The sequence below is a fragment of the Pipistrellus hanaki genome (genome assembly GCF_964339955.1).
Source record: "Pipistrellus hanaki genome assembly, chromosome: 18".
Taxonomy (NCBI): Eukaryota; Metazoa; Chordata; class Mammalia; order Chiroptera; family Vespertilionidae; genus Pipistrellus; species Pipistrellus hanaki.
The window spans coordinates 5,089,638-5,113,236 of record NC_140520.1 but is presented as its reverse complement, the minus strand read 5'-3'; the positions used below and the strand labels follow the sequence as shown (position 1 = coordinate 5,113,236).

The following is a 23,599-nucleotide window of genomic DNA, read 5'->3' as shown; positions in this document are numbered from 1 at the left end:
TGATTCACCTTCATAATTACGTTTCCGTTTCCCACATGGGTCTGCCTGGAGAAGGGAAGACTGCTGGCCACAGCTGCAAGTTTTCCATCTGTAAATTGGCATCCGTTTCCCCATACATACCCTGGTGTGGTGAGCTTGGTTTCGGAGATCCGCCCCGAGAGATGCTGATGAAATCGGTTTCTGAGCCTGCAATCCCGGGAATCACTAGATGCTGATGAAATCGGTTTCTGAGCCTGCAATCCCGGGAATCACATTCTCCCAAGTAATGCCACCTCCGGAGGCCTCTTGGGAAGCAGCCAAGCGACTCTCCAGACAACGCCTCTCTCCGTGGATGAGAGGCCAAGGGAACTCTTTCCTCTTTTTAAAAATTTCTACCGTCGGAGTTTTATTATAGTTTTTAGTTAAGAAGGCCAGTTTAAATACAGTCAAACCAACCATTTCAAGTGAATCACTGCTGTGTATTAGACATTCTGCTTGAGAATCTAACAAACATGCTCTCTCTAAAAAAAAAAAAAAAAAAAGTATGGCTTTTTTAAAGATAGAACTACACTTAAAGTGGGGGAGGGGAGCTATTATGGATTTTAAAATATTTACACATACCAACCAAATTCGATGACCCCTTTAGAGCCTTTTGCAAACAAACCGTGTTAGGCAGAATAACAACCCCCACTCTCACCCCCCACCCCTGGGACCTGCGTATTACCTTAGCCTTTGCTGGTGTGATTAAGTTAAAGGGCTTTGACGTGGGGAGATCAGCCTGCGTTATCCAGGTGGGTCCTTTATAATCACCGGGGTCCTTAAAACCTGAGATCCTTTCCCGGCTCGGGTCAGAGGGAGAGATGACCACGGAAGAAGGGTCAGAGATGCAACAGGGCTAGCTCCGAAGATGAGAGTGGACCATTAGCCAAAGAATGCCGCCTCTAGAAGGTGGAAGAGGCAAACAAGCAGATTCCTCCTTAAAACATCCAGAAAAGAATGCCCTGCTGGCCCCTTCATTGTATCCCCGTGAGGCCCATGTCAGACTTTCAACCTAGAACACTGGTAAGATATTGATTTTGTTCTAAGTTGTTAAATTTGCAATAACTTGTTACAGCAGCAATAAACACTAACACACAAACTCAAAAAGATACTCAAGAGTTTGTTTGTTTTTGTTTTGTTTTTTAAGCTGGGGTTGGTTATTAGATGGAATATTAAGGAATTAATGTTAATTTTTGTTAGGGCATAATAGTATTTGGACTACCTTTTAAACTCTTGTTAGATTTTCATACTGAAGTATTCCAGAGATGATATGATTCAGTATCTGACATTTGCTTTAAAATACTGCCCTTCTCACCTCAAAAAAAAATAGTGGCAGAATAGGTAAGATGATAAATTGGCAAAAGGTTAATTGTCAAAGTGGGGCTCATGATATTATCTTCTTGCTATGTACACTTGAGATTTTCTGTAGATTAAAAATGAAAGTGAACCAACCTAGGAGAGACCACTTGTGTGATAATGAAAATGTTATATATCAACACTGTTCAGTGCAGTAGCCACTCGTCATGGAGCTATTGAGCACCGGAAATCTAGCTAGTGCAATAGAATACTTTTTTTTTTTGTTATTATCTTTATTTTAAAATATATTTTATTGATTTTCTACAGAGAGGAAGGGAGAGGGATAGAGAGTTTTAACATTGACCAGCTGCCTCCTGCACACTCCCTACTGGGGATGTGCCTGCAACCAAGGTACATGCCCTTGACCAGAATCAAACCTGGGACCCTTGAGTCTGCAGGCTGACACTCTATCCACTGAGCCAAACCAGTTAGGGCTAAAAGTCTTAATATAAATTCCCATAAAAATACTTCTTAGCCCTGGCTGGTGTGGCTCAATTGGTAGGGCATCAACTTGTGCACTGAAAGGTTGTGGGTTCGATTCTTGGTCAGGGCACATGCTAGGGTTGCAGGCTCCATCCCCAGAAGGAGGTGTGAGGTATGCAGGAGGCAGCTGATCAATGTTTTACTCTCAAACAGATGTTTCTCTCTCTCTCTCCCTCTTTCTTCCTCTCTGTCTGAAAAAAAAAAACCCAAAAACTTATATGTGAGGGTCATTAGCAAAATAATAAGACTAATGGCACTGCTATCTAGACTGAATTGTGTCCCCCAGATTTTGTATATTGAAGCCCTAACAACTCCCCTCTCCCCCCATCTGACTGTACTGGAGACAGGGCTTTTAAGGAGGTGGTTAAGGTTGAATATGGTCATAAGGGCTGAATCCTGATGTTAGAGTGCTGCCCTTTTGAGAAGAGGAAGGGACAGCAGAGCTCTCAGCCAGGTGAGGACAGTGAGAAGGCAGCTATCTGCAATCCAGGAAGAGCCTCGCCAGAACCCGACCATGCTGGCACCCTCCAGAGCTGTGAGAAAAGGATTCTGTTGTTAAGCTGCCCAGGCTATGGCATTTGCTAAGGCAGCGAGCAGACTAACACAGGCACCCAGTACAACTGCCCAGGGGCCGTCCCTACCAGTTCCTTCTTCAGGGTGAAGTGGACCTTGATTAGAAAAAATTGTGATGTGTTAATGTTTTATTATTCTGCTCCCATTCTTTATATATATATATTGATTTCAAAGAGGAAGGGAGAGGAAGAGAGAGATAGAAACATCAAAGGTGAGAAAGAGCCGGATCCGGTTTGGCTCAGTGGTAGAGCATCGGTCTGCGGACTGAAAGGTCCCAGGTTCGATTCCGGTCAGGGGCATGTACGTTGGTTGCGGGCACATCCCCAGTGGGGGCGTGTAAGAGGCAGCTGGTCGATGTCGATGTTTCTAGCTCTATCTCTCTCTCCCTTCCTCTCTGTGGAAAATCAATAAAATAAAATAAAAATAAAAAAGATGAGAAAGAATTACCCATCGGCTCTTCCGCACGCCCCCAAATGGGGATCGAGCCCAAAACCTAGGCTTGTGCCCCTGACCAGAATCGAACCTGGGACCCTTTGGTTCGTAGGCCGACGCTCCATCCACTGACGCAAACTAGCCAGGGATCTGTTCCCATTCTTGATTTCAGCTTAGTCTGGAGTCACTTTTCAACTGGGTTTTACTTTATTTTAATTTTCCTTTAATATATTTTTATTCATTTCAAAGAAGGGAGGGCTAGAGAGATAGAAACATCAATGATGAGAATCATTGATTGGCTGCCTTCTGCACACCCCACACTGGGGGATTAAGCCCGCCACTGGACATGTGGCCTGACCAGGAGTGGAACCGTGGGTGACCTCCTGGTTCATAGGTCAACACTCAACCACTGAACCACGCTGATAGGGCTGGTTTTTACTTTTTTAAATAACAAAAAGAACAGCCCAGCTATCTTGAATCTCACTATCAACTGAAGTGTATTATATTAATAGTATAGATTTTAGTGATATTAAGCAGCTAAAATTATATTTTAAATGGGAGAAAATGCTGATAAATGACACAGTGTCAAATTATAGTATTGATCTTTTTTTAATTTTTCAGACTTTAAATAGGTTAAGAAGGTAAAATTCTCCTAAGTACTGATTCATAGGTGTTCAGAAGTGGCACACATTCAGTTTCAGAGTAATATTCAGTGATCCCTCTAAATGCAATTGTAATCCTGAATTTAAGCCAAGTACAAAAATAATTTAATACAATAAGCTAAATACACACAAAAGCTCTATATCCTGATCTACAAAAGTAGTTTCCATAGCCACACATGGTTTAGTCAAATACACATTTCCACAATGAACAAGTACTAACAAATGTTAATAAAACACCTAAATGCTTGTCTTGCCATCAGCTTTTTAACAATGCCATTCCTGCTACTGAAAGCCTTTATTTTTATACTGAAGGGAAATCTGGCCTGGGAAAATGAGTTTTCTTAAAACTTGAAAAATAGTATAAGCCCAAGAGGTTTTAAATCAAAAAAGTCTTCAACATGAAGCACTCACATGAACCTTTTAATTTCTCCCTCCAAAAAAGCATCCTATCCAAAGGAAAGAATATTAAAACGGAGTATTACCTTAAGATAGATAAACACTCCTACAAAAGACTGTATTTTCTTCTACATCTTCTCCTTAAAAGAAACACAAATAATTTCCCTATCTTTTAATAACCTCTCAGATTACTGCAGTCTTAAAGCTTTTAAGTTTTAATTATCATGTCTTAGCTATCAGAAAGTCAAAGATGCCATTTAGAGGTCACATATTAAAGAGCATGCCCTGGAGAGGGAAGCTGGAGGGAGTCAAAGGGGAGATAAAGGGAACATATGTAATACTTTCAACAATAAAGAATTATTTAAAAAATAAAGAGCATGCCCTACAACAGCAAAATACACCTGATACATAAATACTTCATTGTTTAGAATTCAGCCATCGCCAACATTTTGGACCTCACGGACCACCAGTGGTCCACGGACCAACGGTTGGCGACTGCTGGTTTAGATAGTCAAAAGTCTGAAGGTAATATCTACATGGTTTGCAATCCTTTAACTTATGTATGGTCATTAAAACCCAATAAGTAACTCAGGTATGGATGTATAATGGCAGGTAGTTAAAGGCTCCAATAACACTTTTTTTAAATTAAAAAAAATATATGTATATTTTTTAATTGATTCAAGAGAGGGAGAGGGAGATAGAAATATCAATGATGAGAGAAAAATCACTGATCTGCCTTGGGGATCCAGCCCGCAACCCAGTCATGTGCCCTCGACCGGAATGGAACCTGAGACCCTTCAGTCTGCAGGCCATTGCTCTATCTACTGAGCCAAACAAATTAGGGCTCAAATATCACTCTTAAACAGAAGACATGAAAATAAAGGTGGGAAACTTTGTGCTTCTCCACCTTCCACTTACATCGCTAGTGATCGGGACCTTACTATGGAAAACATGGTTATGTATTCAGTCTCCCCAGAAGACAAGGAAGCTTCAGCAAGTTTAGAAGTTGTCAAGATCCATAGTTGGCTTCATCAAATGCTTTTCTAGCTCGTTTCAATTCTTCATTCATAGTGAGCAAATCTTTAACCCTAGCAAACTTCCTTGGGTCCTTCCGAATCAAAAAGACGATATCTTCAACTTGGACCCGCCCTTGTCTTCCAATTGACATGGCCTTGTGAGTCTATTTCAAAAAAGCAGATTAAATTCAATTGATTTTTAAAAATATAATATTTTACTGTTTTAATTCGCATGTATTTATCATTCTTTTTTAAATCTGCATTTTAATACTGGTGAGTTTGAAGATTTTTCTCTTCTATTATAGCTATGCATTGGTGAATTATCTTCTATTCATACCTCTATCCACTTTCTACTGTGTGATTAGCACTGTTTCTCTTAATGCTTTAATATTTTTTAATATTAAGGACACAAAAGCTATCAAATTTACTGATGTTTCTTTGTTTAATTTTTGATATATGTAGTTTTTGCCTTCAATATGTAAAATAATTTTGTAACTTCTTTGTAATCACCCATTTCATTTAAAATTTGTGTCCATCTCAATATGGGTGGCTTTCTTAAAATCAAATCTCACCCCCTATCATTATATATTAATCCTGTGCAAAAGCAAAAGTTCCTCATAGCATTATTCCTGTGACTAAAGAAAGGGAAACTAAATATTAAGGCTTTAAATAAATTTGAACACATCAATTTTATGAAACCATTGAAAATATAGTGCTACGCAATGACATGGGGAAAATTTCCTAGGCTTACCTAAATAGAAAAAAAACCACCAAAAAACAGGTTATAAGACTGTATATAACTATATAATTTCAATTTTACAAATTTTAAAAATGTATAAAGACAAAAAAGAATATTCACCAAAATCTTAAAAATTATAAAGCCAGAATTAAAAAAAAAAAAAATCTTAAAAATTTATAAAGACAAAAGAATATTCACCAAAATCTTAGCATTAGTTGTCTCTATAGTAGGTGTCTCATATATGTGTATGTACATAGACACACATATACAATCTCCATTCCTAATAAGTAGTAATCAGTAACTTCCACAAAACAGGCACTCACATGGATATCTTATTTATAAAGGGTGCCATAGTTGTAGTTTTATCTATAAGTTTGAATTTAAAATCTTTTTTTCAATTAACTAATACCAATAACAAAAAAATATCTTACCATTTCAGTGATGAACTCTATAACAAGGTCTTCAAGAATATCCACTGATTCAGTATAAGGATTCTGGTCATCCCCAAACCCATACATCATACATCGTACTGTAAAAGAAAAATCATTCTTATTGGACAACTTTAATCACTTGATCAACACTTTTTTCAAATTAGAATTGAACCAAATTGCCCTGGTCAGGTGACTCAGTTGTGAAACATCCCATACACCAAAAGGTTGTGAGTATAAGTCCCGTCAGGACACACACCTAAGTTGTGGGTTTGAAACCCAGCGACGGTGCATACAAGAGGCAACTAAGCCTAGCTAGTTTAGTTCAATGGATAGTGTCTGGCCTGCGGACCAAAAGGTCCTGGGTTCAGGTCCAGTCAAGTGCACAAACTTTGGTTGCAGGATCCTCCCTGGCCCCAGCCCTGGTCAGGGCTAGTGCAGGAGGCAACCAGTCAATGTGTTGTTCTCACATCGATGTTTCTCTGTCTTTCCCTCTCTCTTCTACTCTCTCTAAAAAACAATGGAAAAATATCCTCGAGTGTGGATTAACAACAACAAAAAAACATATATATAGGGTTTTTTTTAAATAAAAACATATATATTTTTTATAAAAACATATGTTTTTTATAAAAACATATATATGTATTTGTATACATATAAGCATATATATAAACATATATATACATACACACATACCATATATATATTTTTAAGAGGCAACCAATCATCGTTTCTCTCTTTCCTCTACTCTCTCTCTAAAAATCAATAAAAACATATCCTCAGGCGAGGAATTAAAATGAAAATTATAGAGCTCAGCCAGTGAGGCTCAGTCGTTGAGTGTCCACCTATGAAACAGGTGGTCTGTGGACCACTGGTGATCCGTGAGGTCTGAAAGGTTGGTAACTGCTGAACCAGGAGGTTAAGGTTCGATTCTATTCAAGGTCAGGGCACATGCCTGGGTTGCGAACTTAATCTCCAGTAGGAGTTGTGCAAGAGGCAGCCAATCAATGATTCTCTCTCATCATTGATATCTCTCTCTCTCTCTCTCTCTCTCTCTCTCTCTCTCTCCCTCTCCCTCTCCCTCTTCCTCTCTCTAAAATCAATTTTTAAAAAATATAAAAATATTAAAATTTTGATGACATGGCTAAAGTAATGTCTGCCAGGATTCTCCAAAAATAATAATGCCCTTATTATTTTTCCTGAACATGTAGACTTCACTAGTAGGGAAATATATTTCACTGGAAAACATATTAGATAGGAAGTATGTAAACTGTATTTGGTTAAAGGGTCTGTGAAGACAAACAAATTCCTGTGAATGCTTTGAAAGTTTGTTACATTAGCAAAAAAAATTTTTCTTTTGTAAATGATCAAGAAAACAGGCCTTAGTAAGATATATTCTAGTAAGACAAGTTGTGAAGATTCCATATTCTTGTCATCATAAAAATAAAGCAATCCAAGAAGAATAAAATTTTCTGCTAAGAACCGACTGCCCAAGCATCACTCTGGAGTGCCCTAGTGTAGTAATCCCCTTCGTACGCTGATCAAAGAAGTAAAACCACGAACAAATGGAGTACAAACAAATCAGAGATGGAATAAAGAGCAGTCAGCTTTAGGTGAAAAACATACAGAGAGGAATTTGAGTGGTAAAAAAAAAAAAGATATAATGGCCTGCAGTTCCATGAGCCTTTGGGAACTGTTTACATCTGACTCAGCATCAACGAACCAGCTATTCAAGTGCTGCCCTATTTGTCAATACTCAGCCATAACTATACGTTAAGGGAGCTGGTATGGGAAATGAAGAGCAAATTCTCATGGTGTCTTTCAGAATCTGGCCTGGCCCAGTCCCTCCTGCTACTGACAAAAAGGGTCAAACCTGTCGCCCGAGGGAGTAGACTGGAGGGCGGATACATTATAATCTCTATGCCACTATAAGATCCTGCACTGTTCACCACCTTCCTGCCTTCGTCCAGCGCTCCAATTTAATTTCCAGGCTCAGCATGTTCCAGGATTCATCCTAACCTTTGGTCAAAAGCCCCTGCTTCTACTGCTGCAAAGGTGTGGGACAAGGGGAGAAATGAAGGTATGTTCTTAGGTCTTGTTGAAACACTGATCACATTTCCTCACTTGAAAAAAAAAAAGTGTATGTGTATGAATATACATCCTATATAATAAAAGACTAATATGTAAATTCCCCCTCGGGCAGTCATTCGCTATGTTGTATGCTGACCAGCAGGGGGCAGTGCATAACGTGGCGGGCATCAGCCAACACGACACTGGCAGCAGACAATCATGGAGGCGCTGCTGGCCCCAATGGTCCCTGATGAGAGTGGGACCAAGAGGGACCGGAACTGCAGTAGGATGGTGGAGCAGGTGAGTGGGCAGCACCAGGCCAAAGCAGTGCGAGCAAGGGCCCAGTTGCCCCACTGATGGTGAGGAGTGGCAGTGGCGGGGAAGGTTATGGGCGGGGCTGCTGCCCAGCTCCCAGACACTGAGGGAGCCAGGAAGGAGGCCTGCTCCTATCGATTACCCTGTACAGGATGGTGAACAGGTGAGGGGGCGGCACCAGGCCAAGGTGGGGTACCAAGTGGGGCTGCAAGGCTGGGGTGCATGAGCTGGGGCCTGATCTCTACAGGCCACCTGAGGGACCCTACCGGTGCACAAATTCATGCACCGAGCCTCTAGTATTTCTATATGTGTGTATGTAAGTTGTGATTAGGATCATCACTAGCTATGATTCACAAGTTAAACAGAACTGTACAGGCAAGTCTGAGAATAATATTCCTACAGGGAAATAATTCAGAACAATAAATCTATTTGCTTTTGTTTAAATATATTTTTATTGATTTTAAAGAGAGGAGAGGGATAAAGAGATAGCAACATCAACTAGAGAGAAGCCGATTGCCTGCCTCCTGCACGCCCCCTAGTGGGCATCCAGCCCACAACCCAGGCATGTGCCCTGACGGGGAATCGAATGGGTCAATGCTCAAGCACTGGTCCACATCGGCCAGGCCAGAGCAATACTTATTAATCCACTTTGAACACTCATGTCCAAAAGTGTCATCTACAATAAAATACTTGTAAACATTACTTACATTCTTTAGAAAAAAGTCTCTTTCTTCTACCCTGCCCACCTTCTGCACCTCCTCCAATTTCTTCATTTTCTTCCTCAAACTAGAAGTTAAAATGCATAGAGAAATGTCAAGTCATTGCACCGCACTGATTTTTTAATAATTAACATTTCCCCTCCATTTTCAACACTGACATCAAGCAGCAAACACCCATGAAACCACAGCATGTTAGCCCAGCCTCCCGCTCAGGAAGCAACGGCTTTTAAAATGTTCCTAACAAATAATAATAATAAAATAAAATGTCCCTAACAAAAAAATAAAATAAAAATAAATAAAATGTCCCTAACAAATAATCCAACTGCCTCTCCCGAAAGAATCCCATTCACTACTCTTCCTCCCCCCTGCCCCGCCCCAACCAACCATGGCGGCCTGCTGCTAGGCAGTTTTACTGGTCCAAGAGCTGGTGCTGAATCAGAGCGAGAACACACTGCAGCGCTGGGAACGCTCCTGAAGTAAGTCTTCGCCCCACTTAGTGCCATGAACCCCGAGAACCCAAATTAAGTAACTTGCTCAGGGGCGACAGAAGTTGTGAAACCCCAGCTTCCGACTTGACAGAAAGCGGACAGTGAGCCGCTGGCTCGCGGGGAGCGCTCACACACCCCCGCTCTGACCCCCGAGGGCTCTCTGGGCCTTATAAGGGGGGGAGGGGAGTCTGGCAGGTGCGGACCCAACGCAGAGGTAAGGGGCCGCCTTCCCCTTCCCCTTCCCGTCCTAAAAAGGGAAGGGAAGGGAAAGGCTTGGCACCGAGTCGAGCCCCCGGCTCTCCCGGCCTAAGTCTCTCAGGAAAGCAGACCCGACTCCGACCCCGGCCTCCGCCACGGCCCCCGGGGGAGGGAGGGAGGGAGGAGAAGAGCGGGTGGGGACAGAGGCGGCCACTCACAGTGGGGTCCTCTTCCTCATCCGCCATCCCACGGGCCAGCCCACGGCGCCCGGCCCGCCTCGCTCCGAGCCGGCTTTTACTACTTCCGCCGCCGCACTTCCGGTGACGCGCGGGCGTGGGCGGGGCCTACCTGGACGGGGCCGCCATGAGAGGGGCGGGGTCTGGTTGGGCGTGGCCGGCAGGGAAGGGGCGGGGCCTAAGGGCTGAGCCGAAATGCTCTTTAGGGACCTAGGAATGAGCTCCAGGCTCTGAAACCAGAAAGGAGGAATTAAAGGGCAAAGAAACGGAAGCCCTGGCGGCGTGTACCTGGTTGGCACCCTAAATGTGCTTCTGCACGTGGGGTCACCATGTCTGATTCGGGGCTCCCAAGCAATTGATGGATGGTTATGGGGCTGCCCCAAGTGTGTGTGTAAACCATTTCAACCACTTAGAGTTCCACTGTTATTCATGCCAAGCTTTGTGCTGGTTACTGGGGATATTGTTCTTTTTAACTAGTAAAGCTTCGGATTTTCAACCCCACCTGCCCTTCTCCAGAGAGGGGAGAAAGCCTGGGAATGGAGTTGATTGTACTTACATGAGGCATAAAAATCCCAATAGTAGGAGGTTCAGAGCCTCCAGGGTGGGGAAAACATCCACATACTGGAAGGGGACCGTACCCCAACCCCACAGGGACAGGCACTCTTCATTTGGACCCTCCCAAATCTCACCTAATATCTCTCTTCACCTGGCTGTTCATTTGTATCCTTTTTAAAAATATATATATTTTATTGATTTTTATACAGAGTGGAAGGGAGAGAGATAGAGAGTTCGAAACATCAATAAGAGAGAGTCATCAATCAGCTGCCTCTTGCACACCCCCTACTGGGGATATGCCCGCAAACAAGGTACATGCCCTTGACCGGAATGGAATCCGGAGCCCTTCAGTCCCCAAGCCAATGCTCTATCCATTGAGCCAAACCGGTCCCGGCTGTTCATTTGTATCCTTGATCATATCCTTGAATAGACTGGCAAAACATAAGTATTTTCCCGAGTTCTGTGAGATGTTCTAGCAAATAATAGAATACAAGGGAGAAGAGGGCACAGGAACCTCCAATTTGTAGCCAGTGGGACAGAAAGTGTGGGAATCCTGGGGGCCTGTAGCAGGGGGATGTGAATTACAGAGGTGATATGTGCTCTGGGAGTTTGTGATCGGGGGAGGGCATCCTTCCAAGAAGGTCTGAGAGGTCTCCTGTGAGAAAGGGAGGTTTGGACTGAGGCCTGAGCGGTGAACTGAGTTAGCCAGTGAAGGAGGAGGAAAGAGTGTGCTGTGCCCCGGACTTACCCTGTCCTTTCCCATCCCCATGCCTTTGAGCACTTTTACTCCTTTCCTTTCTATTGAAATGCTACATGCCTTTCGGGCCCAGCTGAAATGTCTGCTCCTGCCGAGACCCGTTTGGCTCAGTAGATAGAGCCTCGGCCTGCAGACTGAAAGGTCCCGGGTTCGATTCCGGTCAAGGGCATGTACCTTGGTTGCGGGCACATCCCCAGTAAGGGTGGTGCAAGAGGCAGCTGATTGATGATTCTCTCTCTCATCGATGTTTCTAGCTCTCTATCCCTCTCTCTTCCTCTCTGTAAAAAATCAATAAAATATATTTTAAAAATAAATAAATAAAAATTAAAAATAAATAAAATATATATATTTTTTTAAAAAAAATAAATAAAATAAAATGTCTGCTCCTCCATCAGGCCTTCCCTGAGCTTTCAGCCCAAAGCTCTTTCTCCCTTACACTCCCACAGTCCTGGCTTCATTTTTCTGTAACACTTCTCTCGCTTTCCACGGTCTTTCCTGGTTATTTATACACCCAGCTTATCTTGTCTGCTAAATCTTAAACTTATTAAGATTTGTTTATAATTTTGTTTAAAATCTTAAACTTGTAAGATTTTGTTATCCTTTCCTTATTTCTCTTTGCATCTCTGAGCTCCCAAAGGTTAGTGCATTCCTGACACTTCAAAGTCCTGGAACAAATATTTGCAGCAGAAATGAATGCCTGTTTGACATCCCTTTTCAAATACGTTGGAATTCAAATGAAGCTTTTGTCCTGAGCTGTGCCTTTGGGGACTGGGCTTACTCTTTGGTTAAACCAGAATGCTATCGTCATGGTCCCCAGGACTGATGAGTGTTTGTCACAATGACCGAAACCACCATAACAAACAGGCCACTGTTCTTGACTGACAGGAGTTTGGCAACAACAGCCATTCCTCCAGTGAAGGCTGAAATGAAATGAGGAGGACTGTCTGAATTGAGTTCCCAGCTTGGGGGGGGGGGGGGGGCGGGGGGAGGGTTGGGACACGGCTCTACTTATTTCTCACAGTTAGGGTGCAAGAGCTAGTGACCCAGGTTCTGGCCTGATGTGAGGCTCTGAGGTGAAAGAAACATGAATGGGTGGAAACAAAATCATCAAAAGATCAGTATCCATGACAGCATCCTAATCTGAGACTGTGATCACAGGAGGGAGCTTTGAAGTCAGACAGACCTAGGTTTGGATCCTCGCTGGCAATGTTATCTCACTCCTGTTCCTTCTTTGAGCCTCAGGTTTCTTCTTGAAAAAAATATTTGGGGAACGGTTTGATATTGAAATTGGGTCTCAAAAGAACTGTTGGCCCAGAAAGAAACTCACTACAGACTGATTCATATGCCTTTCAGCATAACGATCATTGCTTGTCTCATTTTTTATTCTTATATTTCCAGTAGGACATGATCTCACTCTCTGGAGGAAATGGTGAACAACATATAGACTGATGAACAAGAACAGACCCAGAGATAAGGAGCCATGGGTCAGACTATTGGACCTCAGAGGGAGGGTGGGGATAAAGGGGAGAGATCAACCAAAGGACTTATTTGCACACATATGAGCCTAACCAGTGGTCAAGGACAATGGGGAGGGGAGGGCATGAATTGGGAGTGGTGAGGGATTGGAATGGGGGGTTGAGGACAAATATGTGATACCTTAATCAATAAAGAAATTTAAAAAAATATTCGGCAAAATAGTGAGGACCAAAGATAATGTCCTTTACACACACATGCCTGTGCTCTGCTAAAATGTGTTTATTTGTATATGTTCTCCTATAAAGTTTGTTCCCTGAGGGTAAGGACTCATTTTTACCTTTAGTTCTGCAAATCTAGCAAAGTGCCCAGCATGCAATATCTTTCATTTGTTTTTTTTGTTTTGTTTTTATTCTTACATTTAAGAATGTTTATTATTTCAAAGAGTCTGTCCTGCATCCTACTTTTTTGTTTGGCCTCTAGGAGGCTCTGGTGGCTTTTCTCCTGCGTGACCAAGCGGGCCACAGCCAGCAGAGGGCCCTGGGGCAGGCAAGGGCCGGTGAATCCCTTCAGCAGCTTGGCTACCACAACGGGATCGTTAACCTAGCACTTTGATCTCCGGGGGACTCTGTCACTCTCTCGAAGGTCAAGTTGTGTGTAATTAAGTACTTCAATGTACAAAACGTAATCTGTGACTTTGTCTCCACCCATCCCCACCCCACACCCTACCCTCACTAAAAACTCTCGACAGCTTGTGCAAGTGTTGTGGGAAGCGCTGTCCAGATAATCCGATTTCTGGTGTCAGTGGCCTAGGGGATCCCAACATTACCTAAATACAGGAGATAATCGAGACTCTCCTGAAACAAACAAGCAGTTATCTGAATGTTTCCCGACAGCGTGGAGTTTTGTGGCCTGAAATAGGAGACTCGTTTTTGTTATAATTTCCTTATTTCATTTCGAAAGTTCAGACGCAGCCTGGCTATGCAGTTTTCCATAAGAAGTCAAAGAGCCGAGCGGCCAGGGCAGCCCTGGAGGCCCCTGGGGCCCCCTCTGAACCCCGGGGGCCAGGGCTCTTGAGGGGAAGCCCGGGACCGACCAAGCCTCCTCTGTGGCAGGAGGGCTGCAGACACACCAACGTCCACAGCAGCCGCCACAGCGCAAACTACAGCGCAACCTGCAGGTCCTTACCTTTTCACCCGCAAAGCGAACAGGTCAGGTTACCTCCCAGCACCTCTTCCGCGCCGGCACCCGGAAGAGACTTGGTTACCATGGCCACGCAGGACGCCTCCCGGACCACGCGCTGCTACGGCGGAAGCACGCAAGCCCCGCCCACATAGGGTTCCTCGCTCGGCAATCTGCTAGCCGCCCCTGATTGCGATCGACGCTCGCCTCCCTGCCCTTGCGTCTGCGCACTACGGCTCCTACCCGTCGCCGCGGCCGGGATCGGGAAGTGTCAAGCGGGAGCTGGGTTCCCCGACCTGCGCTCCTGCCACCGCTGATCCCGGACCCCCTAGCCAGGCCCGGGCTCAGCCGCCATGACGAACGGTGAGAGCCAACGCCCAGAGGGGAGGATGTGAAGGGAAGACGGGGGGCAACGTGGCGGGCGGAGCCGGGACTGACGTGGCCGCTCTCCCCGCCCCCTCCCCGCTCAGCCCTCTTGGCCTCTCTGGGTGCCCTGACCCCGTCCTCTAGGTCCCTCCCCGGTTCCCCGGGGCAGTTACCATCTAGCACCCCAGTGCCTCTCGTGCCCGCACCCCTTGTCCTCGGGCCCTGCCCTGTGCTTTCCCTTCTCCCCTTTCTATCCTCTTGGGATGGCCACTCGGGGTGAACTATGGCTTTACCTGCTCAAGTTCAGCACCAGGGGAAAGAGGATTATCCTCCCAGCCCCCCCGCGTCCTCAGTCTTGCTGAGAGGAGGCCCGTTATGAGGGCCACGAAATCACAAAGGATCTCAAGCTCCACTCTTTTGAGGGGTGAATGGAGAGCCTAAAAAAGTGTCTTCTTCTGGAAGAAAAAAAAAAAGTGTTCTGTTTGGGTGATCCCAGTCCAAGCTTGTGTTATGTGTTAGTAAGGTACTGCCTCTTCTGAGGGATTGTGTCCATTACCACCCTGTTTATTTGACCTAATTTCCCAAACAGTGTGTGGACACGATTTCTGAATTCCAGGGAAGGGCAGGAAGCGGGGCTTTTGTAGCCGGTAGAGTCAGCCTTACAGGAAAGGAGAGAGCCTCCGAGGTGGTATGATTGGAGGAGCGCAGGAGAGCATTTCTCAAAAGCACCCAAGACTCAAATTTCACCTCCTTGTGGATTTCGGCATTGTCCGCGAAAACTCTTGGGAGGAGAAGACTAGCACATGAAGGTCTCATTCGCCGTAAAGACTTGGTGGATGTGTTAACTTACTGAACTCTTTGTGAGTCCTCGCGGGTGAGACTGACCGGGAGGAGGCAGGGAGATGGAGCCGGTCTGAACTGGCAGCGGCTGTACATGACCCTGTTGGAGCTTCCTGGCAGTCAGAGATCTGGGGTTCCTAGGCACAGGAGAAGGGACATCACCCAGAGCAAGAAATCCTCTGAGCCAGGAAATAAGGGGGCAGCCTGACACACGATAATTACTGAATAAGCTTTAGTCACCCTCCTCCCGTTTTGTGGATGATACCTATTTTCTTTTTGCGGTTAGGTGATTTATTGTACATATCCAAGAAATAGCTACGTTGACATAGAAGTGTTTCAAAGGTTCCCCCACGAGATTGTTCGACTGTGTTGAACTGTCGAAGCCTCGGGAAGATATACATCTTTTTACAAGAATCTTGCTATTCTGGCAGAAATTTGGTTTGTAAGTGGAGGATCACGCATGAAGAGTAAGATAAACATAGGAAAGATGTAATCATATGGAGTCTAACTCTTGCCGTTTCCCTTAAGTTTCTCTTTTTGCCTTACCATTTTTTTCAACAGATACAGGCCTAAGGGACTTGGCTAATTACCTAGCCGTTCTTTATCACATGAGTGACTGATAATATGTTTAATTCTCTCAAAAGAGACTCCAAGGATTTTTAGGGCTCTCTCAACCTCCTGCCAGCTCTGGCCAAACTGATGCCCTTTTCTCAGGATTTCTAGTTCTTAAAAGGGGAGGGGAGAGCAGGGCTCAGTGACATTGCTGTAAGGGGGGTGCCTGCAAGCAGCCTTTGGGGACAGTAAGCTAACCTTGCTGACCCCAGGACCTCGGCTCCCTCATGTCAGCGGTTGGCATGTGTCGAGGCTGTCATCTTGATAGTGTATCACTGTGCTCCTTGGCATTCCCCAGCGGGACCAGCTGCCCCCAAATGCTGAGCACCAAAGGCTTTCTTTCCTTCCCTGACAGTGTACTCCTTGGATGGGATTCTGGTGTTTGGTTTGCTCTTTGTGTGCACCTGTGCCTACTTCAAGAAGGTTCCTCGTCTCAAAACCTGGCTGCTGTCGGAGAAGAAGGGAGTGTGGGGTGTGTTTTACAAAGGTAAGAGCCTGTTTGCACCGGAAGGGAGATTGCATCTCTGGACACCGGGGTGCAACAAAATGCGGGTCAGATAGGTTGGGATTGTACTTCGTTCCGCTCTTACATAATTGTTTATTTTAGCGTCCAGGTAACGTTAGTATTTTACACGAAAGAAACGGATATAAATTTAAAAATTTTAGACTGGACTGGAATTGTTGGGAAGAATACTTTGCCAATGAAGAGTTTTCCTGAAGTTCTGGAAAGGATATATTGGGCCCTACCTGGTTTGGCTCAGTGGATAAAGGGCCCCAGGTTCAATTCTGGTCAAGGGCACATGCCCAGGTTGTGGGCTCGATCCCCAGTAGGGGGCATGTAGGAGGCACCTGACCAATGATTCTCATCATTGATGTTTCTATCTCTCCTTTTCTCTCTGAAATTAATAAAATATATATTTTTAAAAAGAATATATTGGAGTCTTTTAAGTTTTGTCTTCATAAACTCAAATGCTTTTAAAAATTAAAAAAAATACATGTTTATTGATTTCAAAGAGGAAGGGAAAAGGAGAGAAAGATATAAATATCATTGATGAGAGAGTATCATCAATCATCTGCCTCCTACACACCTCCTACTGGGGACCTGACCCTTACTTAACCCAGGCATGTGCCCTGACCAGGAATGCAACCATGAACTCCTGGTTCATTGGTCAATGCTCAACCACTGAGCAACACTGGCCAGTCTCAAATGCTTTTTTACATTTTATTCTGGGCACCTTCATGTGGAATCCTAACTACCTAAATATGTTTGCAAACTAGGGCAAAATGTAAACAAGCAGCATATTCATCTAGAAACCAGGGTAGTACTTAAATACATTCCCAAGTAAATTCTTTTTCTTTTAAAAAAAACATATATATTTTATTGATTTTTTTACAGAGAGAAAGGGAGAGGGATAGAGAGTTAGAAACATCAATCAGCTGCCTCCTGCACAGCCCCCACTGGGGATGTGCTTGCAACCAAGGTACATGCCCTTAACCGGAATAGAACCCGGGACCCCACAGTCGGAAGGCTGACGCTCTATCCATTGAGCCAAACCGGTTTCGGCCCAAGTGGATTCTTGAGACCGTTGGTAGCTCTCTTCATCTGTGACTAGAAATTTCAAAATATCACCTTGAGCCTGGCTGTTGTGACTCAGTGGTTGAGTGTAGACCTATAAATCAGGAGATTATGGTTCAATTTCCAGTCAAGGGCACATGTCTTATTGCAGGCTTGATCCCCAAAGGGGTGTACGAGAGCAGTCTATTGATGAGTCTCTCTCATCATTGATGGTTCTCTCTCCCCCCCACTCCCCTTTCTCTATGAAATCAATAAAAATATATTTTGGAGGGAAAAACTATATCACCTTGAAAGTGAAGACTAATATGAAGGACAGGCTGTGATTTCTCTTCTCTTTCTCCGTTTGCCCGCCAGCTGCGGTGATTGGAACCAGGCTGCATGCTGCCGTGGCAGTCACCTGCGTCATCATGGCCTTTTACGTCCTGTTTATAAAATGAATTCCAAAGCCTCCGTCTCATCAACTGCCAACCCAGGGGACCAGGGTGAGGAGCCTGTCTGCGCCGGGACCCGGCACAGGGGAGCTCAGCGCAAATCAACAACGTCACCAGGATGACGCCGCAGCACCCACCCCTCCCACACGTGGGGCAAACTCATGGTTGCAAACATTAGTCATGCTTCGGGGGACTCCAGAAAGCCATTATCCTTACATCGGTCCTCGGCAGACAGCACATAACGTCCAGATCAATTGCACCCTGCGTGATAACATTACATACCTCCTGCCTAAAATCCTGTCACCTGTTCTGTTCCTCAGTCCTTGTCAGGATCTTTTCAAGCAGAGGCTCATTAGGGAAGGAATAAGATCTCTTGGAAGGAGATGCTTTTCAAGACTTGACTTTTTTTTTTTTTTAATGTTTTGATTTAGATTTGGCAAGTTGGAGGAAGGTGGAGGGACCGGGTGGGAAACAGGAGTTGTGCAATGCCAAGAAATGTTTCAGCTTCGGAAATTTATCTTTCATATGTCCATCTGGCAGCATAAGAGAACGTGGTCCTCACTGCCAAAAGAGAAGAGATGAAATCACTGGGCTGTGTGCTGCGGAGTGTTGCCAAGATCATCGGGGCCTATTAAGACTTGGGAGTTACCTGTCTGTGGTGAGACCAGAAAGTAGGAACTCATAAGAAATAAGGTTTTGTTCACTGGGATCCCCAAAAGGAGACTTCACCCCAACAAATGGCATATGAAAATGAATCCACTGTCTGTTTTCCTAAAGCCTTTTTATATTTCCTAAATTACTGACTGCTACATGCTGTTACTCAGTTTTAAATGCCACCACTAGGGAAAAGAGAAACGATTGAAGAAATAATTAATATATTTGCAGCTAGGGTAGAAGAAATATATCTAGTATATTAGTTCATATTACTAGTGAAGTTGTCTAGTATACATTGATTGTGATGTTCAATGGAAGTTTTATCATGTTATCCAAGATCCAAGCTTATTCTTTGTTTAAATCTGGTTTATTATGGCAATTTTTAGTCAATTACTTGTTTTTCCTGGCCAACTCTTAATTTTATTCATATTAAAACCCTCTTTAGCTGTCCCTTGTAAATTCTGTATTACATGAACATGAGAAATTCAACTGAATGAGAGAAGTTGCTGATATTCATAGGCATATTTGAACAGTTCATAGAATCCGTGAATAAAATGAGGGTGACAACATTTGAAGGGAAGATTTCTCCATTCCCTCCTCGTATCAGCAAAAGGATCCAGTGTTTTATTTTTGAAGCCTAGAACTTCTTTATTTAAAAAAAAAAAAAAAAAAAAAGTTGACCTAAAATTGTTAAAAGCAGGCATGGACATAAGCCCACCAGTTGAATTGTCCATGAGAGCAAAACTTGACTGTGGACAGTAACTGTGGTTGCCCCTGTGTGACAGCAAGTTGTCTTTTGTCTTTCTCCAGAAAGACAGAAGCTGCTAGGAAGTTTAGGTTCTAAAATAGGCAGTTTAGTCTTTGAGGATTTCTCAAAGTGCAGGAATCATCACATAAACACTACATGTCGAATCATCTCAGAGTTGTGGCTGTTCTCTCTTCAGGAATTGGTCCACAGGGTAAAATTCCAGTGATTCATATGCTTTCAATGGTCATTTCTGAGGATGGCACATGAAAGAGAGGAAAAGGGAAAGAAGAGCTATACCTCGTGCATGTGAGTTTGGGACCCGTTGGCCAACAGGGGCGTCACTCCCTGAAATACAAGTCCAGCATGTTTGCACTTGTTACTGTGTAGCTTTAATGACTTTTTTTTCTAATAGGGCTAATGTCTCTAAGCTTAGTGCTTAGAGCTGTTTCATATTTTACACTAGTTCCATTTCACTGTTCTAGTTATTCAAACCATTTTTTTACAGCCTCCTGGGTGGGTTATCTTAACTCTTGAATTGTAATATTTTGAGATGTTTTCATTCCAGAATGTACCAAAAAGTGCACCGGTGAAGGCAATTTACAGCAAAAATAAAAATAAATAGCTTATTTCATTTGACTTTATATACACAGATAAGCAGGAACCTGTTTAACTCATTACTTTGCTTGATGTGTCATATTTTTTGACTGAAAATTAATAGAAGTTGTTCCTCTAAGAGGGTCTTTTAGAGGTGGGAGAATGGGATAGCAGTATCGCCCCAGACTCATACTGGCATCATCATAAATTCTGTATGCCAGGGTGACGTGAAGTCAGCTTTTTATAGTTGAGATACAATTTTTTATTCACCACTGTCTGCACAAATTCTTGAAAATAAAATTTCTTTCCCTACCGTTTTTGTCCATTTTATTTGTCACGCTGAAGTTATTGAACTTTGTTCCATATTCCCTGAGTATACCTTTCTACTTTAAATAAATTGATACCATCATTTGTGTTGACCCCTATGAATATATCATATAGTTCAGGGTCTATGAGAACTCCTTTGGGGGAAGCTGATATATATACCAGCTTATATTGTATATATCAACATATATATGAATATATATTTTATATATATGTAAATTTTGAGGTGTATCAAGTAAGGTAGATTATTCTCCCCAATACATTTTATCTACTACTGTTATTAAAATATAACTATTGATGTTTCTCATCGATGTTTCTAACCCTCTCCCGTCCTCTCTGTAGAAATATATTTAAAAAAATAATAAAATAAAAAAGTATCATCTGCCCTTACCAGCCATAAACTTCATTCAAATGATATTATCAGGTTAACCAGCCACACACATAGAAAACCCTTGAGCCAATGGGATTCCGACACATTCGTTAGATGCCTTCCCCTGTGTGTTTATCCCAACTGCATGGTAAGGCTGGCAAAAGTATAAATTATAACTTCACATCATTTCTACCAGTGTCCAAAAATCTGATTTGCATCATCCCTGTCTCTTTCTCTGCCCCCCACCCTCACCCCCAAATACCTATTTTACTGAAAAAGGAGAAGAGCCTGGCTGGCATGGCTCTATGGTCGAGGATTTACCGATGAACCAGGAGGTCATGAGTTCGATTCCCGGTCAAGGGCACATACCTAGGTGCTCTGATTGTAAAAGGAACTAATTCTACTCATAATCGTGTGTTTTTCACTTTACTCATTCTGAAGTTTGAAGGTCTGATGTGTTTTAATGGATATGAAAGTGAACACACGTTCAGCAATATGACTGCCACAGCATCAAGTGCTGGGGAGCAAGAGGCTCCGAGGACAGGGATATGCCTTCCTCCTTTCACTCATTTCACAGGTATCCTGATACCTAATCCAGTCTCTCCCTTTGGGGAAGCTGATGGTCAAACCAGGATTTGCCTTCTCCCTGGGAAAGGAATCATTCACCTATTTCTGAGATTGAATCGTCCTATATCCATAACTGGGGATCAAAGGTCAAAGAAAAACTACAGATATGAATATAAATATGTAGCTGCACAAAGATCAAAACTCAGTATTATGAGCATTTGTCCCGCCTGTGCCTGCGACCTGGCTTCCCCTCCGAGCCGCCAGAGGGCAGCAAAGCACGCTCTCGACAAGGGCCTGTGCTCGGTGGTTCCTCCCAGAATCCTCCGCGGCGGGGGTGGGGGGGGGAAGGGCAGAGGCGTTTAAAAGGGGGTGCGGACTTCCGGCCCCTCGCGGGAGGGAGAGCGGCCTGGGGTGAGGTTGTTGTTCGTGGTGCTGCGGTGTCGCGTGGATGGCGCGAGCGGGCCGAGGGTGTGTGTGAGTGTGTGGATGTGAGCGTGCGTGGGGCGTGCAAGGCGAGTGCGTGACACCCCCCTACGGCCCTCCCCCCGTCTACACGTTGATCTTATTTGATCGGGTCGTGACCCCCGCCCCGCCGGGCCGGCCCGAGATGAAAAGCTCCCCTCCTGCGAAGCCCGCGCGGGCGCTGTGCAGCGAGGCCCCCGGGCGGCGGCGGCGCCGCGGTCCCGGAGCCGATCCGCGGGCCCGGCGCTCAGAAGTGATGAATTGATCAGATAGACGAGGCCGGGCTTGTCCCGGCCGCTGATTATCGAGGCGATTCTGATCTGAGCCCGGCCCCGGGGCGGCTGCCCGCGGTGCGGCTGACGCCGAGGTAGTGGGCGGCGGGCCCGGGCCCCGACGGGAGGCCGAGGGTGTGAGCCGCCTCCCCGGAGCGCCTCGTCATCATGACTGCGCCCCACAGAGCCTGCTGCTCAGGCGGAGGTTGATACATGCATATCTGTATGCACATACGGCTCCATAAGAACTTGGACTTACACAGGGACCCGCCCCAGGTTTACTTAACCAGAATATATCCTCACTTGAGGATCTTTTTTTAATGATTTGGAGAGAGAAAGGGAGAAAAATACCAATGAGTTGCCTCCTGTATGTGTCCCAACCCAGGATGAAACCCACAATCTAAGTATGTGCCCTGACTTGGAGCCTGAGACCTTTTGATGTAGGGAACTGTTCCGATCAGCTAGCTGAGCCACCGGACAGGGCTAGAAATATATATATATATTCCCCCACGATTTGGGGGGAGATGGAAGGGAGGGAGAGAAATATCAATATGTACACATCGATTGGTTGTCTCCTGCTCACACTATGATTAAGCCTGCAACTGAGGTATGTGCTCTTGACCAGAATCGAACCTGGGACCCTTCAGTCCAAGGGCCAACCCTATCCACTGAGCCAAACCAGGGAGGGCTAAAAGCCTCTTGCATGGATTACAGTAATCAATTTTTCGATGATCAGTATCAACCTGCATGAGGTGACTAACCATTTTCAGCCATTCTAAATAACTGGCACACGATCTCAATAGTGGAAGAGGTGCCCAGCCTGTGTGGCAAGGTGGTTGAGCATGGACCCAAGCACCAGGAGGTCACGCTTGGATTCTCGGTCAGAGCACATGCTCCAGTTGCTCTATCCCCAGTAGGGGGCGTGCAGGAATCTGCCCTTTCTCTGAAAGCAGTAAACACTTTTTAAAAATAGTGGAAGAGAGGCTATGATTGGTGGTATTTTAAGGACCATACACTTGAGTATCAGGAAGAAGCCTTTTCCTATCTGTTATTCAACAATGCCAAAAATAAAAGCACAAGGAAAGGAAACTGTAAAATGCACCCCCCCCCTTTAAAAAAAAAAAAAAGAGAAAAAAGAAAAGAGCCGAAACCGGTTTGGCTCAGCGGATAGAGTGTCGGCCTGCGGACTGAAAGGTTCAAGGTTCGATTCGGTCAAGGGTACGTACCTTGGTTTAGGGCGCATCCCCAGTGGGGGTTGTGCAAGAGGGAGCTGGTTGATGTCTCTGACGTTTCTAACTCTCTATCCCTCTCAATTCCTCTCTGTGTAAAATCAATAAAAAATATATTTTTTTAAAAAAGGGACCACATCCCTTTCTAGTTACAAATAATGCATACTTTCCAGAGCAACACTTTAAAATATGCATTAAAAGTCTAACAATTAAAAAAAAAAAAGAAAAGAAAAAAGACAATGCCAAACTTCTGTAGCATAGTCTAGGTCTGCCATTTCTTGCCCAATCTAACAGCAGGTTCCTGTGACTTGTAACTTTAGAGACCACATTAGTGCACTGTTTTTAGGTTGCTTCAAACCCAAGCACCAAATTTTTTAAAGTATATTTTTATTGATTTCAGAAAGGAAAGGAGGGGGAGAGAGAGAGAAAAACAGCAATGATGAGAGGGAATCATTGAT

General features: G+C 44.3%; 2 protein-coding genes across 3 annotated transcripts; one reads left to right on the top strand and one right to left on the bottom strand.

The window, feature by feature from the left end:
• Window positions 1-1,145: 1,145 nt before the first annotated feature.
• TAF13 (TATA-box binding protein associated factor 13) lies at window positions 1,146-10,233 on the bottom strand. Of its 2 annotated transcripts, none has more exons than XM_084865507.1 (4): window positions 10,112-10,233; window positions 9,196-9,274; window positions 6,107-6,204; window positions 1,146-5,100 (listed from the first exon to the last, which is right to left on the bottom strand). In XM_084865507.1, exons 1-4 carry the CDS (start codon window positions 10,136-10,138, stop codon window positions 4,930-4,932), a joined length of 375 nt encoding a protein of 124 aa, XP_084721633.1. In that variant the 5' UTR covers window positions 10,139-10,233; the 3' UTR covers window positions 1,146-4,929. The 2 variants fall into 2 exon arrangements, with proteins under 2 accessions (XP_084721633.1, XP_084721634.1); XM_084865508.1 differs by having other exon boundaries at window positions 9,592-10,143.
• Window positions 10,234-14,308: 4,075 nt separating this feature from the next.
• TMEM167B (transmembrane protein 167B) lies at window positions 14,309-20,230 on the top strand. The gene is made up of 3 exons (XM_084865509.1): window positions 14,309-14,459; window positions 16,270-16,401; window positions 17,845-20,230. Exons 1-3 carry the CDS (start codon window positions 14,450-14,452, stop codon window positions 17,925-17,927), a joined length of 225 nt encoding a protein of 74 aa, XP_084721635.1. The 5' UTR covers window positions 14,309-14,449; the 3' UTR covers window positions 17,928-20,230.
• The last annotated feature ends 3,369 nt before the right edge of the window (window positions 20,231-23,599 follow it).